Genomic DNA, 19,741 nt, shown 5'->3' on the forward strand with positions numbered 1-19,741 from the left:
GCGCGCATGTGTGTGTGTGAAATAGTATGTGCTGCTCTTTAGCTGAAGCTCTCAGAGTGGGTCAAATGCCAAAATCGAAACAATAAAATATACTTGTAATCATAAATAGATTGCAACAGAACACAGAACAGCAAAAACCATGTTTAAATCAAGCAGGGGGTTGGACTCGATGGTCTTGTAGGCCCCTTCCAGCCCTACTATTCTGTGATTCTATGAAATGATAGATTAAAAGCAGGCAGCTGATATGCTGAAAGGTTCAGATGTAGCACCAAAAAAGGTATCGGGCCCTCTGGGTGCTTCTTCCACATGGCAGGGCGGCTCCTCGCCCCCCCAGTCAAAAGGCATTTGCACTTGTTCCATCTTTTCCTCCTTAACGGGTCTTTCTTGATAAGAAAAAAGGTGGAAGAAATGGTGGGAAAACACGAGAGGGGAACAAGCAGAAGGCTACGGCATATGGACCGCCTGTAAAATTCTGTGCTTGGGGCATGTGCATGAAAAGCCTCATCTGGGAAGCACCCCCACTGAGCCTCCCTGGGAGAAGTGTTCCAGGTTTCATATCACTTCTGGTGGCCCTACCAAGCTTAAGCTGACGTAAAATGCTTGTTCATACTTTCACTTACAAGAAAAAGCTGAGAAATGAGAGAGGCAATGGGGGAGTCCACACTTTCCTGTTCTATCTCCAGTTTGGAAATCCTGTACAACATCTCAGCTGTGCTAATAAGCTCATATGCTTCACAACTATGCAGTCTTTGCAGGTAGGTAGTGCTAACTTTGTTGTACAGCCTGATCAACTGGTGGAGGAGGACACTTCGTGTGGCAAAATGCTCTTCCAGCTCCTGGACTAGGAGAGACCAGAGGGGTCCAGATGGCACAAAACGTGTGGGTGAGCTAGGACATAATGACTGGATACGAGGGATCTCTGCTATGGCTATCAAGCAGCAGGAGCAAATTTAGGGAAAGGGTTAGTGTTTTCTCCATGATAACACCGTCAAGCACATGGGTGAACAATGGAGGTGCTGTATTGAGCAATACTGGGAAGCCATGGGAAAGGGGGTGTCCCTGCTGCTCCACAATGTGTGGAGCTCTGGGAGCTCTGCATTCCCTAGTTGCTAAGACACACCCTGTAGCTTACTTGACTCTTGCTACCAGGTCACTGTCGCTGCTGAAACAACCATTTCTATTTATTTTTATTTATTATTAAATTTATTAATCGCCCATCTGGCTCGTCACCCAGCCACTCTGGGCAATGTACAGCATACAATAAAACAGTTTAAAACAATTAAATTCTACAATAAAAACATTTTCTAAAATACCCTAACCCACCCCAAATGCCTGCCTGAACAACCACGTTTTTAATGCATGACGGAAGCTCATTAAAGAGGGGGCATGGCGGAGTTCCCTAGGGAGGGAGTTCCACAGAGTGGGGGCCACCACAGAAAAGGCCCTCTCCCTCGTCTCCACCAGTCTAGCTGTCCTGGCTGATGGGACAGACAGAAGGCCATCCGAGGCTGATCTTGTTAAGCGGCCTGTCTAGTGCTGCTGGAGGCGCTCCTTGAGATAGGCTGGGCCGGAACCATATAGGGTTTTAAAGGTCAAAACCAACACCTTGAATTTGGCCCGGAAAACAACTGGTAACCAGTGCAACTCCTTCAGCACTGGAGTGATATGAACTTGCCGGCGGCTGCCTTTAATCAGGCGAGCCGCCGCGTTCTGTACCAGCTGCAGCTTCCGAACCGTCTTCAAGGGTAACCCCACGTAGAGCGCATTACAGTAGTCTTAACGAGAGCAGACCAGGGCATGTACTACCGATGGGAGCAGATGGTCGGGAAGGAAGGGGCGCAGCCGCCTTATCAGATGGAGTTGATACAGCGCTGTCCGGCTCACAGCTGACACCTGAGCCTCCATGGACAGCTGGGAGTCCAAAATGACCCCCAGGCTGCAGACCTGGTCTTTCAAGGGTAGCCGTACCCCATTCAACACCAGGTCAACATCCCCCAGCCTCCTCTTGTCTCCCACCAAAAGTACCTCGGTCTTGTCAGGGTTCAGCTTCAGCTTATTCCTCCCCATCCAGCCACTCACCGGCTCCATACGTTTGGACAGGGATTCTACGGCCAACCTTGGTGAAGATTTGAACGAGAGGTAGAGCTGCGTGTCATCCGCATATTGATGACACCGCACCCCAAACCTCCTGATGATAGCCCCCAGCGGCTTCACATAGATATTAAATAGCATCGGGGAGAGGATGGAACCCTGTGGCACCCCACAAGTGAGTGGCCACGGGTCCAAAACCTCCTCTCCCTCTGGTACCTGCCGGAGAGGAAGGACCGGAACCACCACAATACGGTGTCTCCAATGCCCAACTTCTCCAGGCGGTCCAGGAGGATACCGTGGTCAATGGTATCACAAGCCGCTGAGAGGTCGAGGAGAACAAGGAAGGAGCATTCACCCCTATCCAGAGCCCTCCTCATATCATCTACCAAGGCGACCAAGGCCGTTTCTGTCCCATGCCCAAGCCTGAAGCCCGACTGAAATGGGTCTAGATAATCAGTTTCTTCCAAGTGTGCCTTCAACTGCATCGCCACCACCCGCTCAATCACCTTGCCCAAAAATGGCAGATTTGAGACTGGGCAAAAGTTGTTCAGAACTTGAGGATCCAAGGAGGGCTTCTTTAAGAGCGGTCTTATCACTGCCTCCTTGAGGGCTGATGGCATCACTCCCTCCTCAAGGGAGGCGTTCACCACCGCCTTGATCCCCTCACCCAGTCTCTCTCTGCAGCCCATAATGAGCCAAGATGGGCAAGGATCAAGTAAGCAGGTGGTCAGCCTTACAGATGAAAGCACCTTGTCCACTTCATCAGGAGGAAGAAGCTGGAACCAATCCCACAAAACCGGTTTGCCACAGGCCGCCTCTTGCTCACTAACTGTATCCACAGCGTGCAGAGTAACACACCTAATCTGATCAATTTTATCTGCAAAGTGCCTTGCCAAGGCCTCACAGAAGGCCTTAGAATGCTCCAGTGGTTCTGGAGCCACAGGACCGACCAGGCTCCGGACCACTTGGAACAGCCTCCTGGGACAGCACTCTGCAGACGCGATAGAGGCAGCATAATATTCCTTTTTTGCTGCCTTCACTGCCACGTGATAGGCTGAAGATATAGCTCTAGCCCGTGTCTGATCGTCTTTGGAGCGAGACTTCCGCCACCGGCGCTCTAGCCGTCTCACCTCCTGTTTCAGAGCTCATAACTGCGGATTGAACCATGGTGCAGTCCGAGCCCTGTTCAGGGGGAGAAGGCGTTTCGGAGCCACCTGATCTAATTCCCCAGTGATTGCGGCATTCCAGCCACCCACCAGGGTCTTGACCGAGTGGCCGTTGGCGTGCCCCAGAGAATCCCCAAGCGCATTCAGGAATCCATTTGGATCCATAAGACATCTGGGGCGGACCATTTTAATGGGTCCTCCACCCCTGAGGAGGAGTTGTGGAACCGAGAAGTCCAACGTCACCAGATAGTGATCTGACCATGACAAGGGGGTGGTGGATATACCCCCGACTTCCAGATCACTCCCCGCTTCTCCAGAAACAAACACAAGGTCTAGTGCATGACCGGCTACATGGGTGGGCCCAGTTAGAATATGGTGCAGCTCTCAGGAGGCCATGGTCTCCATGAAGTCCCGAGGTGCTCCTGTGAGGATGGCCTCCGAATGTACGTTGAAGTCCCCCAACACCAATAAGTTAGGGGACTGTACACGCACATCAGAGACCACCTCAAGCACCTCGGCCAGGGAGTCAGTCGTGCAGAGGGGTGGACGGTACACGAGCAGAATCCCCAGACTGCCCTTCGGGCCCAGCCTCCAGTACATGCACTCAGCAACCTTGGTCTCCCGGAGATGGGGTCTGGTGAAGACCAAGGACTCTCTAGTGCTTAATTTCAGCTGGAACTCAACAGTGTGGGCCACAGGAGCTTGGGCTAGGCCTAAGAACCTCAATTTCCCCATCACGGAATATCTGTCTTTTTCTTTGTATGTGTGGACTAACTAGAGAGGATGGTGCCCCTGAACTTGTGCAAAGTGCTGTTCCTTCACCAGTCAACCTAGCAAACATCCCCATATGCTAAAGCAGGGGTGAGCAGAAGCGAGATCTCCAGATGTTTTGGGCTTCATGACCTATCAGCCCCAGCCATCATGGCCCATGATCAGGAACTCTGAGAGTTGCAGTCCAAAACATCTGGAGATCTACTCTCTGCCCACCCTGTGCTATGGACTACAGGGCAGGGGCACCAGGACTTCCTCTTCTACACGGAAAATGACCATTCCTGCCATAGCTTCAGCTGCTGCATCTCTGCTGTAGCCCAAAGGACGATTCATTTGCCTCCTTTTGTCAGCATTTTCATAGCAGATTTCAAACTAGCTGAATTTGAAAGCATGGATTTCCCCATCCCTGAGCTGGCATTCAGGGCACGTTGAGCTGCTGGTTGTCAGCTCCTTTGCTCCCGGATTGGCACCTGCCAATGAACCCTTGGCAAGTTGAAGAATTAAGTGCCAGTCAAAAGGGCATGGAAATGGTTGGCTTTGGGATCCAAACAGAAAACCCCCACCCTCGACATCCTCATTGAGCTTATTTTTAATTAATTAATTAATTAATTAATTAATATAGTTATGTATAGCCCTTCGTCCAATTTGTTCCCAGGACGAATGGTAATAAAAACAATACAAATTCGGAGTGCAAACAAACCCTATTCATTTGTTCTAAAAAGTGATGAAAATCACTACATGAGCAGGAATGGGGCTGCACCAAGGAGCTCCGCCACTGACAGCCCATCAAACTGCAGCCCCGCCCATAGTGTCCACGCATACAGCGTGAACACCTGCGGCAGGAAGGCCTTTGCGCATGCAGCTGCTCGCAGGGAGGCTCCACACAAGTTGGAACCCTAAACGTGCAGAGTGTGCAGCTGCACGTGCAAAGGCCTTCCCACTGCAGGCGTTCACGCTGTGTGCACGGCTGCCCATGGGCAGGTCTATGATGCAATGTGACATCAGGGGCAGGGCTACTCAGCATGGCGAGTTTCACCACTTTTTATAATGTCTGAATAGGGCTCCGGATGATGAAAAAACAGTTAAACCAGCAACAAAAGAAACAAGCTCCACTTTATATTTGTAGTCATGATGATGCTATGATTTAAGTGAATTTAAAATGCAAAACAGCACATGCTCAGAGTATATTTTTTAAAACCAGGTGAGGAAACGGTGTTGTCATCATTCTAACATATCAGGAATCTAGAAGTAGCTGGGGAGGGGAGAAGAGAAAAGTTAGTGGTGTGTTTCACAAGTGAAGTAATACACATGGCTGAGTAAAGGGCACCCCCATAAGATTGTTCAGTCCAGGGTCTAAAATTACCTAGTGGCACCACTGACTTCACAGCATAGCAAGAGAAACATCCCCCACCCAAGCTTTGCCTGCCTCATTACCTCTAGTGTGAGAGTGAGTCAGTGCCACATAAATCCCAGCCCCAGTTTTACTGATGTATTTGTTTTTACTGTAATGGTTTATATTTGGTGTTTTAAGTTGTTGTACACTGCTGCGATATCTTTTGGCACGGAGTGGCTTATAAATCCTGTAATAAAATACGTACACATATATCAGCCACACAAGACATAGAAAACACGTGTACACATGGCTATTAGTATGTATCTGTTTACATTTAATGCTTTCACACTTTTGTGCTGGGATACATCTGTTCAAACAAAACTAACAATTAAAAGTAGGCTGTGTGGATATAAGAGTGTTGTTTTTTGTTCTTTCCTCACTATTTTGGCATATAACCAAGAAAGTTCCATGACTGGGCTGTAATGTTTACTGTTCGCAGAGATGCCATTTAGATAAAGCAGAGTGGGGGAGTCACTCTGTGTCCCCCACCCCACCCCCATGTTCCAGAGGACCCATACTTCATATGCAGCCAGCTCGCTGGCTCTACACACCGAATGACCGATGGGCCACAATACTAGATATGACCTATCTTGAGAATATTACTAATATTTATACTTCATAATGACTATAGCGAACAAAGTAACTGTCACAAATGCTCATAAAATATACGGCTGTTTTGCAATTTACTCCTGAACATATCAGAGTGCAGGTCCAACTAGGACCACGGGGACCCAGGCTTGGCCACGTCATTCACTTGGTCAAGTCACTCACCCTCTGCTTAATGTAGCTCATGGAGCTGTGACCATAAGTGGGAGTGGGGGGTGACACACCACGCATGCCGCCCTTCTTGGAATAAAGATGTAATAATAAAGCAAGGAGGTGATTTTGGCAACTGGCAACTGCAACTTGGCATGCTGGAACAAGAAAAGCTCTACTTGCTGAAATCTCCTATGCTACAGGCCTATTAAAAGGTCTGTTAGAAGGAGCTTCCTCAGGAAGCCGGTTGCTCTTCCCATGCCATTCCTCCATGCTGGACATGGAACTACCATTGAAGACTGCGCAGTTAGTTCAGAATAGAGCTGTCAGGCCACTAACTGGGATTGGGTGTTGGGATCGTATTGCACCAATGCTCACTCGTTGCTGGTCCATTTCCACACAGAATTCAAGGTGTCTGGTGCTGACTTTTAAACCCTTGCACCACGTGAGGTGTGGGCATCTGTTCCCACATCAACCTGCCTGTGTGTGTTGAGGCTGCCTTCTGGGCGCACCATCGCAGCTGAGGTGGGTGGGAACCAGGTAGAGATGATGCTGAAGTTGGTTCCAAGTTCCAAGTTCTTCATTAGTGCGAAGGTTTGAAAGAGCTGAAACATTAAAGTGATGTTGATGTGCATCCTGCACCCCAAAATAAGCTTAGGATTAACCCATACCCTATACCTCTATGATCAGAGGATGGTCCCCTTCAAGATAAACAGTAATTATCTCCAATCAAAACTGTCATTTTTGCACAACACACATTAATGTGTGATGAGCTCAGACAAAAATTACAAATGAGAAGGTGATATGACCCCACAGTAAGTTTTAGGCCACCCCAAATGATGCACCCACACAACCAGGAGAGTGTCCTCTACCACAGGGCATAGAATTGCATCCAGCACAAAGCTTTCTTTCCATGCAGAGTGCTATCAAGCATGATACCCCATGCAAATAATGGTCAAAATACATAGAAGAGAATAACTGGGCCATGCACCCTGCAATAAACTTTGGGCCACCCTAAATCATACAGCCACTCCTTCAGGAGAGTCTCCGCTATGCGGCAGCATCAAATCACATCCAGCATGATGTTTTATTTGGCACAGTCTCAGCTTCATATTCTTCTCTACATATTTCAGCTGTTATGGGCATGGGGGCCATGCTTGATTGTTCCCTGTATGTGAAGAAAGCTTACGGCCAGGTGCAGTTCAGTGCCATTTAGCAGAGGACACTCTCACAGATCAAGTCTCAAAGCTTCATACACGTCACCATGCCCTGCATCCAAATGAAGATTTGGGCTGAATGCTGTTCAATGTCAGCTAGTAGTGATGCTCTCCTGGATGTATGGGCATATTACGTGGGGTGGCCCACAGAGAACTGTGAGGTTCACAACCCCAGTTCCTTAGTCTTTTCTACATGTCTTGGCTATGGCTGACAGTTGGCAGTGCCCTGCGCCCAAAGACAGCTTTGGGCTGGATGCAATTCAGTGCTGTCACATCAAGGACTCTCCTGGATGAGTGAGTGTATAATTTGGGGTGCTTGAAAGCTTAATTTAGTGGATATAAGTGACAAGGGGGTGGTGGATATACCCCCGACTTCCAGATCATTCCCCGCTTCTCCAGAAACAAACACAAGGTCTAGTGCATGACCGGTTACATGGGTGGGCCCAGTTAGAATATGGTGCAGCTCCCAGGAGGCCATGGTCTCCATGAAGTTCCGAGGTGCTCCTGTGAGGATGGCCTCCGAATGTATGTTGAAGTCCCCCAACACCAGTAAGTTAGGGGACTGTACACGCACATCAGAGACCACCTCAAGCACCTCGGCCAGGGAGTCAGTCGTGCAGCGGGGTGGACAGTACATGAGCAGAATCCCCAGACTGCCCTTCGGGCCCAACCTCCAGTACATGCACTCAACAACCTTGGTCTCCCGGAGAGGGGGTCTGGTGAAGACCAAGGACTCTCGGTAGATAACAGCCACTCCCCCTCCCCCATCCCCAGCCCTCGGCTGCTGTGCATACGAAAATCCAGCTGGACACGGCTGCAAGGGTTGGAGCAGCAGCCTCGGCCAGCCAGGTCTCCGTAATACATGGCCTCCTGGGAGCTGCACCATATTCTAACTGGGCCCACCCATGTAGCCGGTCATGCACTAGACCTTGTGTTTGTTTCTGGAGAAGCGGGGAGTGATCTGGAAGTCGGGGGTATATCCACCACCCCCTTGTCATGGTCAGATCACTATCTGGTGATGTTGGACTTCTCGGTTCCACAACCCCTCCGCAGGGGTGGAGGACCCATTAAAATGGTCCGCCCCAGGCGTCTTATGGATCCAAATGGATTCCTGAACGCGCTTGGGGATTCTCTGAGGCATGCCAACGGCCACTCGGTCGAGACCCTGGTGGGTGGCTGGAATGCCGCAATTACTGGGGCATTAGATCGGGTGGCTCCGAAACGCCCTCTCCCCCTGAACAGGGCTCGGACTGCACCATGGTTCAATCCGCAGTTACGAGCTCTGAAACAGGAGGTGAGACGGCTAGAGCGCCGGTGGCGGAAGTCTCGCTCCAAAGACGATCAGACACGGGCTAGAGCTATATCTTCAGCCTATCACGTGGCGGTGAAGGCAGCAAAAAAGGAATATTATGCTGCCTCCATCGCGTCTGCAGAGTGCTGTCCCAGGAGGCTGTTCCAAGTGGTCCGGAGCCTGGTCGGTCCTGTGGCTCCGAAACCACTGGAGCATTCTAAGGCCTCCTGTGAGGCTCTGGCAAGGCACTTTGCAGATAAAATTGATCAGATTAGGTGTGTTACTCTGCACACTGTGGATACAGTTAGTGAGCAAGAGGCGGCCTGTGGCAAACCGGTTTTGTGGGATCGGTTCCAGCTTCTTCCTCCTGATGAAGTGGACAAGGTGCTTTCATCTGTAAGGCTGACCACATGCTTACTTGATCTTTGCCCATCTTGGCTCATTATGAGCTGCAGAGAGAGACTGGGTGAGGGGATCAAGGCGGTGGTGAACGCCTCCCTTGAGGAGGGAGTGATGCCATCAGCCCTCAAGGAGGCAGTGATAAGACTGCTCTTAAAGAAGCCCTCCTTGGATCCTCAAGTTCTGAACAACTTTTGCCCAGTCTCAAATCTGCCATTTTTGGGCAAGGTGATTGAGCGGGTGGTGGCGGTGCAGTTGAAGGCACACTTGGAAGAAACTGATTATCTAGACCCATTTCAGTCGGGCTTCAGGCCTGGGCATGGGACAGAAACGGCCTTGGTGGATGATATGAGGAGGGCTCTGGATAGGGGTGAATGCTCCTTCCTTGTTCTCCTCGACCTCTCAGCGGCTTCTGATACCGTTGACCACGGTATCCTCCTGGACCGCCTGGAGGGGTTGGGCATTGGAGACACTGTATTGCGGTGGTTCCGGTCCTTCCTCTCCGGCAGGTACCAGGGGGTAGCACTGGGAGAGGAGGTTTCAGACCCGTGGCCACTTACTTGTGGGGTGCCACAGGGTTCCATCCTCTCCCTGATGCTATTTAACATCTATGTGAAGCCGCTGGGGGCTATCATCAGGAGGTTTGGGGTGCAGTGTCATCAATATGCGGATGATACGCAGCTCTACCTCTCATTCAAATCTTCACCAAGGTTGGCCGTAGAATCCCTGTCCAAATGTCTGGAGACGGTGAGTGGCTGGATGGGGAGGAATAAGCTGAAGCTGAACCCTGACAAGACCGAGGTACTTTTGGTGGGAGACAAGAGGAGGCTGGGGGATGTTGACCTGGTGTTGAATGGGGTACGGCTACCCTTGAAAGACCAGGTCCGCAGCCTGGGGGTCATTTTGGACTCCCAGCTGTCCATGGAGGCTCAGGTGTCAGCTGTGAGCCGGACAGCGCTGTATCAACTCCATCTGATACGGCGGCTGCGCCCCTTCCTTCCCGACCATCTGCTCCCATCGGTATTACATGCCCTGGTCTCCTCTCGTTTAGACTACTGTAATGCGCTCTACGTGGGGTTACCCTTGAAGACGGTTCGGAAACTGCAGCTGGTACAGAACGCGGCGGCTCGCCTGATTAAAGGCAGCCGCCGGCGAGATCACATCACTCTAGTGCTAAAGGAGTTGCACTGGTTACCAGTTGTTTTCCGGGCCAAATTCAAGGTGTTGGTTTTGACCTTTAAAACCCTATATGGTTCCGGCCCAGCCTATCTTAAGGAGCGCCTCCAGCAGCACCAGACAGGCCGCTTAACAAGATCAGCCTCGGATGGCCTTCTCTCTGTCCCATCAGCCAGGACAGCTAGACTGGTGGGGACGAGGGAGAGGGCCTTCTCTGTGGTGGCCCCCACTCTGTGGAACTCCCTCCCTAGGGAACTCCATCATGCCCCCTCTTTAATGAGCTTCCGTCGTGCATTAAAAACGTGGTTGTTCAGGCAGGCATTTGGGGTGGGTTAGGGTATTTAAAAAAAAAAAATTATGGTAAAATTTTATTGTTTTAAATTGTTTTATGGTGGGTTGTACATCGCCCAGAGTGGCTGGGTGACCAGTCAGATGGGCGATTAATAAATTTAATAAATAAATAAATAAATAAATAAATAAAGCTTAATTTAGGCTGCACACCCTAGGTTCCTTATTTTTTGTGGCTATTCCTGGTATGGGGGCACCCTGCTTGACAGTGCCCTGCACCCAAAGAAAGCTTTGGGCCAGACACCATTTAATGTCATCTGGTAGAGGACACTCTCCTGAATGTGTGGCTGTGCCATTTGGGATGGCCCAAAACTTATTGTGGGGTGCACAGCCCCAGCTCTTTATTCTTGTCTACCTATTTGGATGCCAATAAAAATCCTCTATTTGGCATGGCACACCAAAGAAAGCACTGGGCCAAACATGACTCAATGCCAGTCATGTGGAGGACACTCTTGTGGAGGTCTGTTGGAGTCGTTGCAGCAGTCTATGATTTGGGGAGGTCCAAAGCTTATTGGGGAAGACTGAGCTAGTGTACGGAGCAGGGCCTCCTTTAATGTGGCACCCCATTTCATGGAATTATCTCCCCTGTAATGGCCACCTTGAGTCATCTGTACATGCCTTTTGTCAACCAGTAGAATCCCTTCTCTGGCTCCAAGTGTGTTCTAATTCCTCAACTCTGGAATTCCCTCCACAGGGAGGTTCATCTGGGTCTTACTCTAATGCCCTTCTGGTGCCAGCTGATCAATGGGGTTATAATAACTCGGTTGGCTGCTTGCAACGCCTCCATTATATGCCCTGCAACGCGGCCCTTCCTCCATGACTTTTCAATAGCCAGTGCTTGCCTTTTTCACAATGTTAAAAAAAGCGTTTACTCTTTCCACCAAAACCCGGTTTGAACCCTAGCTAACACAGGGCAGAGTCAGGCGTGGGATGCAGGTGGCACCAGGGGCAGGGGGCCACACTTACACCTTCAGTCCACAGCAATGCCCCGCAGCAATCGGCAGTGCACCTTTACCGGTCCTGGTGCAAGGAACTTCCCTGCCATTGACTTCAGCGGGCGGGTGGAGGGACGAAATAGCCACTGATGACCATCCTGCTCATGCCAGGGGTGCACAGCGGTGAGCATTCTCTTTTTTCTCTTGAGGGCTGCACTCCTTCAGGGGCAGTCCATCATGCTTGGCAATCACGTGGTCCCAGCCGGCACTGCGTGGGGCCGGAGCCCAAAGGGGGGAGGGCTCCCCTTTTCTCTCTCTTTCTGACACCCTCTGCCTGGCTAGTCAGCAGGCTTGAGTGGTGGGTGTCGGGGGGCACAGGAACAGGTGCACAGCCAGTGGTGCTATTAGGTAATTTTAGATCCTGGGGTTAATGGATTTATGCCCCCCCCCCCCCAGCCATGTGTATTAGAATCGTAGAATCAAAGAATAGTAGGGCTGGAAGGAAAGGAAAGGACGTCCTGTGCAAGCACCGGGTCATTGCTGACCCCTAGAGGGACGCCGCTTGCGCTGGCATTTTCATGGCAGACTGTAGCGGGGTGGTTTGCCATTGCCTTCCCCAGTCGTGACTACCTTTCCCCCAGCAAGCTGGGTACTCATTTTACCGACCTCGGAAGGATGGAAGGCTGAGTCGACCTGAGCCGGCTACCTGAGACCCGGCTTCCGCTGGGATCAAACTCAGGTCGTGGGGAGAGTTTTGGGTGCAATACTGCCACCTACCACTCTGCACCACATGAGGCTCTTGTAGGGTCGGAAGGGGCCTACAAGGCCATCGAGTCCAACCCCCTGCTCAATGCAGGTATCCAAGTCAGAGCATCCCTGACAGGTGGCTGTCCAGCCTCGTCTCGAATGCCTCCAGTGTGGGAGAGCCCACCACCTCCCCAGGTAATTGGTTCCATTGTCGTACTGCTCTAACAGTCAGAAAGTTTCTCCTGATGTTCCGCCGGAATCTGGCTTCCTGTAACTTGAGCCCAGGATTTGGAAGCTATACTTCTATTAATGCAGCCTAAAATAGCATTGGCCTTTTTTGCAGCCACATCACATTGTTGGCTCATATTCAGCTTGTGATCCACAACAGTTCCAAGAACCTTCTCACTTGTAGTGTTGTTGAGCCACGTATCCCCCATCTTGTAACTGTGCATATGGTTTCTTTTTCCTAGGTCCAGAACTTGGCATTTATCCCAATTAAATGTCATTTGTTTTCTGCCCAGCACTCCAGCCTATCCAGATCACTTTGAATTCTGTTTCTGTCTTCCAAAGTATTAGCTGTCCCACCCGATTTTGTGTCATCTGCAAATTTGATCAGCATTCCCTGCACCTCCTCCCCCAAGTCATTAATACAAATGTTGACGAGCACTGGGCCCAGGACTGAGCCCTGTCGTACCCCTCTTGTTACCTCTCCCCAGTTTGAGAAGATCCCATTGATAAGTCCGATAAGTCTTTGAGCTCGATTCCATAGCCAACTGTGGATCCACCTGATCGTTGCTTCATATAGCCCACATTGAGCTAGTTTGCTCATCAGGCTATCATGGGGCACTTTGTCGAAAGCTTTGCTGAAGTCGAGGTATATGATGTCCATAGCATTCCCATGGTCCACAAGGGAGGTTACTTCATCAAAAAATGAGATCAGATTAGTTGGGTGGCATTTGTGCTTGAAAAATCCATGTTGGCTTCAAGTAATCACTGCATTGTTTTCAAGGTGCTTACAGGTGGATTGCTTTATGATCTGCTCCAGAATTTTCCCAGGGATTGATGTCAGACTGACTGGTCTGTAGTTCCCAGGTTCCTCCTTTTTACCCTTTTTGAAGACAGGGGCAAAATTAGCCCTCCTCCAGTCATCTGGCACTTCCCCCGTCCTCCATGATTGCTCAAAGAGAATAGACAGCGGTTCTGAGAGTTCTTCTGCCAGTTCCTTTATTATTTTAGGATGCAGTTCATCTGGCCCTGGAGATTTGAACTCATTCAAAGTAATTAGGTTTCCTTGACCATATGCCTATCAATCTCAAGCTGCAATCCTGCCCCTTCAGCCTGTACTTCACCTTTGCCAGGGGGCTCATAGACCCTCTTTTGGCCGAAGACTGAGCCAAAGTAGGAATTGAGCACCTCTGCCTTTTCTTTGTCATCTGTTATCATTTTGCCATCCTTATTTAATAGCTGAACCACCATTTCTTTCCTCTGTCTTTTACTATGCACGTAGCTGAAGAAAGCCTTTTTGTTGCTTTTAGCCTCCCTCGCTAACCTCAGCTCGTTCTCAGCTTTAGCCTTCCTGACGCCATCCCTGCAATTCTGTGCTACCTGCCTGTGCTCTTCCTTTGTTGCTTGGCCTTCTTTCCAGTATGTGTCCTTTTTTTGTTTTCAGTCATCTCTAAGCTTTTTGTGAAGCCACATTGGCTTCTTCTGTTGTCTTCCACCTTTTGTTCTTGTTGGAATTGTTTGTAATTGTGCCTTGAGAATTTTCTTTTTTAAAAGCTCCCACCCATCTTGGACTCCTTTTCTCGTTAGCGTCACTTGCCATGGGACCTTACTGATCATTGTTCAGAGTTTATTAAAATCAGCTTTCCTAAAATCCAGGGTACACATTTGACTACACTTGACTTTTGCTTCCCTCAGAATCAAGAACTCAAGTATAACATGGTCGCTTTCCCCCAGAGTTCCTGTAACTGGCTGCTACTTTATCCACTAAGTCATCTCTGTTGGTTAGGATCAAGTCAAGGATAGCCAATCCTCTAGTTCCTTCCTCCCCAGTATGCGCCATGACTTGTTTTGATCATGCAAACCAGCCCAATGTGTATGGAGGCAGAATGCTCCCAACATTTTGTGGCTTCCCATGCCCCCAAACGTGACCATTTTGTGGTCGGGCCCACAACACTTTTTAAAAATTCCAAATATGTCCACAGGCTTAAATGTTTGGGACCCCTTAATTAGTCAGTGTGTTTCCCACCCTTCAATGTCAAAACATTCCCAGGGCATCTTACAGCATAAATCTAAAACAAAAAAACTGTGAAACTACAATAATAATATAACAATAAAATGAGACAGAACAGCAGCAATTAAAACACTTCCATCCCAGATTAAAAGATCTTCAAAAAGACAGCAAGGTAGGTGCCAGTCAAGCTTTCCTGGGGAAAGCAAGCCACAAACAGTGTGCTACAACCAAGAAGGTCCTCTCCCCAGTCACCCCCTGCCTCACCCCAGCTAATGGGGGCACCTGGAGATGTTGCCAAATGGGAAAATCTCCCTACCACCTACCCTACCTCTGAGCAGAACTTAAGCATCCTGTTCTGTCAGGTGGCATAGGCTGCAATCTTATACTCACTTACCTGGGAGTAAGTCCCATTGAATTCAGTAGAGCTTACTTCTGAGTAGACATGTATAGATTACACTGTGTGTGATTGTGCCATCTTTTCTACAGAGCACTGTTCATGGCTTCTTCTTTCTCTGTTTCAGATGGATTAAGTTTGAAGAGAAGGTGGAAGAAGGAGGGGAGAGATGGAGCAAACCTCACGTGTCAACATTATCTTTGCATAGCCTTTTCGAGCTACGCAGTTGCCTGCAGACAGGAACTGTGCTGCTGGACCTGGATGGCTACTCCTTGCCACAAATCATAGGTATGAACCTAAAAAACAACAGTAGATATCTGTTCCTATGGGCACAACCTACCACACAAATTAATGGGGCACACAAAAGTGATTTCAACAAGAAAAGAGATGTGATGGCAATAACCACCTTGTGGCAAGAGCATAGGAACCTGTCAGACTCTTGGTCCACCTAGTCCAGTATTGTCAACACTGACTGTCCTGCTTTGACTGAGTAAAGCTCAGTCTGGGGAAAATCTGTAAGTCTAGATCAAATCTGTAAGGCCAGGTCAAATTTGTAAGGCCAGGTCAAAAGGCAGGCAGAGATCAGAAGCACAGAGTTACCAGCTGCCATGACTCCCCTGGGGGATTCCTCATCAGAGGAAGAGCTTGAACCTTCGGAGCCAAGTGTCCCCAAGAAACAGGTTGCCTCAGAGAACCCCGGCACTACTCAAGACAGTCCTGAGCCATCAGGGGTGATGCCTCCTTGAGAGGCAGAGGGGGATGCTGAACCATCACCTAGTGCCCAAGTATGAGAATAAAAATGTAAAGGTGTCCCCATCCAGTTGTGTCCAACTCTAGGGTGTGGTGCTCATCTCCATTTCTAAGCCGAAGAGGCAGCGCTGTCCAAAGACGCTTCCGTCGTCATGTGGCCGGCATGACTGAACACTGAGGTGCACGGAACGCTGTTACCTTTCCCACCGAAGCGGTACCTATTTATCTACTTGCAATTTCTTGCTTTCGAACTGCTAGGTTGGCAGGAGCTGCGACTGAAGACGGGAGCTCACTCCGTCATGCGGCACTTGGGTCTCGAACTGCTGTCCTGCCGACCTTCCGGTCTGCAGTTCAGCGTCTTAACCACTAAGCCACCATGGCCCCCCAGTATGAGAATGCCAGCATGTTAAGATTCAGGCTAGGACAGTGGGCAGGTGAAGAACTGCCAGCGTGCTGAAGAGGGCTCCTCAAGAGTAAAGTCCTCCTTGTGAGCAAGGCCCTGCTCATGAGTAGGTTTCTGACAAAGAGCCTCTAATGTGCTGCAGCTGAGCCCTGGGTAGGGCTCCAGAAGCTCCAGTTTATAAGCTCTCAATTGAGACCTGTTAGCTACTAGAACATTTTACTTCAGTTCCTAGTACTGTGAAACCTGCCCCCAGGGGTCTTTCTGGAGAACAGGGTCCTAGGGAAGTTGGAAGCCTTTCTGCAGCTGAGTCTTCTCCCTGAACCATTAACTCTGGAGCTGCCTCTTCAGAGTACAAGGAGTTGGAATCCTCTGCGGATGAGGGTTCAGGGTCCTGGTCCATGACAGTCTGTGGTGGAGCCAAAAGTCAAGTGTGGGCAAGCGGTCAAATACAAGCACAATCCAAGGAGCGAGGCTTCAGCAGGTGTCCAGGGCTCAGCAGCACAGGAGATCTATCCAGAGAAGAAGCAAGGTCAGGAAAGCTAGGTTGCAAGGTACTAGGAGCTGAAAGAAAGGTGTTATTCCAGCAAGCAGCAGGTCTCAACTGAGAGCTTATATGGTCAGGACGGCTACCCACACCCAGGTACAGCTGCAAACAGTTCTGGCAGGAGGGTGGTTGGGGACTCTTTTACAGGTCTGTCCAGGTCCTCCTCTGTGGATGGGCCCAGTGTGGTCTCTTCAGCGTTGCTGGGGTTGGCTGGAGTAGTGCTGGAATCGGGGGGAAGGGGGCTCAGGCCTGCACCAGGGGGATGTCTGAGTCATCACTGGGGGAGGTCTCCCGCATCAGGACTGTGTCTTGTCAGACATGACTCTGACTGGCAGCAGGTCTCCAGTGCTTCTTTCCTAGGCCTGTCTGGAGATGCTGCCAGAGATCATGCTTGGGCCCTGCTGCGTGCAAAGCAGGTGTTCTGCCGCCGAGCTACAGCCCCTCCCAGACTGAAAGGTGTATTTCAGTAAATACATAGAATGTGAGTTAGAGAAAGAAGGACTGATGGAAACAAACTTAAAATCTAATGATGTGGTGTGGGAAGCATGTTAGGGGTTTCAGAATTTCAGACAGCTAAATGGCAGATACAGGTGGAGAAAAGCATTCACCGTAGCCATTGGGTGGTACCATCAATTTAAGCTGTACAAAGGTAAATTTTGTGCAAGGAAAGAAATTATGAGAGCACTTCACGGATCATCTGTAATCACAGAATAATAGAATAGTAGGGCTGGATGGGGCCTACAAGACCATTGAGTCCATCCCCCTGCTCAATGCAGGAATCCAAGTCAGAGCATCCTGTCCAGCCTCGTCTTGAATGCCTCCAGTGTGGGAGAGCCCACTACCTCCCTAGGGAATGGGTTCCATTGTCATATTGCTCTAACAGTCAGGATGTTTTTCCTGATATTCAGCCGGAATCTGGCTTCTTGTACCTTGAACCCATTATTCCGTGTCCTGCACTCTGGGCTGATCAAGAAGAGATGCTGGCCTTCCTCTCTGTGACAACCTTTCAAGGACTTGAACAGCGCTATCCTGTCTCCCCTCCCTCAGTCTTCTCTTCTCAAGGTTCAATATGCCCAGTTCTTTCAGTTTCTCCTCATAGGACTTTGTTACCAGTCCCCTGATCATCTTTGTTGCCCTCCTCTGAACCCTCCCAAGTTTGTCTGCATCCCTCTTAAAGTGTGGTGCCCAGAATTGGACACAGTATTCAAGATGAGGCCTAACCAGTGCTGAGTAGAGGGGGAACTAGTACTTCCCAGGATTTGGAAGCTATGCTTCTATTAATGCAGCCCAAAATAGCATTTGCCTTTTTTGCAGTCACATCACATTGTTGGCTCATATTCAGCTTGTGATCCACAACAGTTCCAAGATCCTTCTCGCATGTAGTGTTGTTGAGCCACATATCCCCCATCTTGTCACTGTGCATTTGGTTTCTTTTTCCTAGGTGCAGAACTTGGCATTTATCCCTATTAAATTTCATTCTATTATATTCTGCCCAACGCTCCAGCCTATCAAGATCCCTTTGAATTTTGTTTCTGTCTTCCAAGGTATTAGCTATCCTGCCCAATTTTGTGTTATCTGCAGATTTGATCAGCATTCCTTGCACCTCCTCCTCCAAGTCATTAATACAAATGTTGAAGAGCACTGGGCCCAGGACTGAGCCCTGCGGTACCCTGCTTGTTGAAGTCCAAATCAGCCCCCTGTCAGTAGCCACGGATGTAGACAAAACACACTCGAGTGGTGGGTTAAGGACAGACTTTACACTACTGCCTGCTTCTTACTAGCCCAACCGATAGCCCCGCCATTGTATGTGAACAGGTTTCCTGATGTGGACTTGCGGTCCGACTCATCGCCCACCCAGTCTGCATCCACAAACCCTATCAGCCCTGCGTGTGTGCTGCTGGGCAGTTTGAGCTTTGTGTGTGTGGTACCGTTCAAGTAGCGTTTCATTCTGTTGTAGTGGCGTTGAGATGGCTGGGCCACTTTCCTGCTCGGGATGCCCATGGCTGCAGCTGTCTGGCCTGGTAATTGTCGCGATGAATAGCAGCTTACCAAGGGCCCTCTGATACTGCTAGTTATCCGGCAGTGAGACGTCATCATCTCGCCCCTTCAGGTGATCTGTGGTCATGGGAGTCTTGGCCCCCTTCGCCTCCGCCATTCCGAACTCCAGCACCATCTCCTCGATCTTCTGTCTCTGACTACGGAGGAAGCTCCTGTCATCGCCCTTCTGGACCTGTATACTCAAATAGTGTACTATTGGGCCCAGGTCCTTGATTTCAAAGTTCTGCTTCAGTCTGAGCATAATTCCAATGCCATCGCTTTCCTGCTCATAGCACAGGACCAAATCGTCCACATGCACAAGTATGTATGCCTCCCTGCCCCCCTTCTGCCTGGTATAGAGGCAGGTGTCTGCTTTCCCTTTGGGGGAATTTACTAGGGAATTTACTACCCAGATTTACTAGGACTTCATTAATTTCTCGCTCCAGGCCCTGGCGGCCTGCTTGAGTCCGTAAATGCTTTTGTGCCCTGTCTGGATCTACAAACCCTGGCAGTTGCATCATGTACAGGTCTTCCTCCATTTCACCGTACAGGAATGCTGTTTTAACATCTAGATGCCTAACTTGCATCTCCCTGCTGGCTGCCACGCTCAGCATTGCTCTAATCGTGGTGTGCTTTAGCACCAGGGCAAATGTTTCATCGTAGTCCTCCCCACACTTTTGAGAGCACCCCTTTGCTACTCACCTGGCTGGCGGCACACCTTTGGTGGCCCTCTCCGACCTCCTGGGGTCCTGCTGCTCCGCTGCATTCAGCTTGGGCTCCCCGGTGTCGCTGGCCTCGCTGGTGGGATTGGGTGTGTCAGCTGCCCTCTCATCTTCCTCGGGTGCCGTGGGCTCCCCTTCTCTGCTCTCAGATGTGCTCAGGCTCACCTCTATCAGCTCCATAGTCCCAGGCAATGCAGGCTCATCAAACTGCACACTTTGGCTGACTATGATGCTGCAGTCTTGGGCAATAAGGATTCTGTAGCCTTTACCGTGGGGTTGTATCCTGCCAGGTCCCCTTCGATGGCTCTGTCAGCCAGCTTGGGCCTTTTCTGTTCTGGGATGTGAGCACAGGCCTTACACCCAAA

General features: G+C 49.9%; 2 protein-coding genes across 2 annotated transcripts in view; one reads left to right on the top strand and one right to left on the bottom strand.

Annotated features, from left to right (window-relative positions):
- The window catches only part of LOC146340798 (uncharacterized), an 815,287-nt gene that overhangs the window by 542,860 nt on the left and 252,686 nt on the right, over nt 1-19,741 (bottom strand). The window lies entirely within an intron of this gene.
- Nucleotides 1-19,741, top strand: part of SLC4A5 (solute carrier family 4 member 5) — a 125,382-nt gene that overhangs the window by 14,492 nt on the left and 91,149 nt on the right. Inside the window, exon 3 of the mRNA XM_084807035.1 lies at nt 15,048-15,208. Within this exon, the coding sequence (XP_084663161.1) occupies nt 15,048-15,208 (161 nt within the window). The remainder of the gene's footprint in view (nt 1-15,047; nt 15,209-19,741) is intronic.

Source organism: Heloderma suspectum, chromosome 6 (genome assembly GCF_057233095.1).
Source record: "Heloderma suspectum isolate Gila_16-S chromosome 6, 16-S_ref, whole genome shotgun sequence".
NCBI lineage: Eukaryota > Metazoa > Chordata > Lepidosauria > Squamata > Helodermatidae > Heloderma > Heloderma suspectum.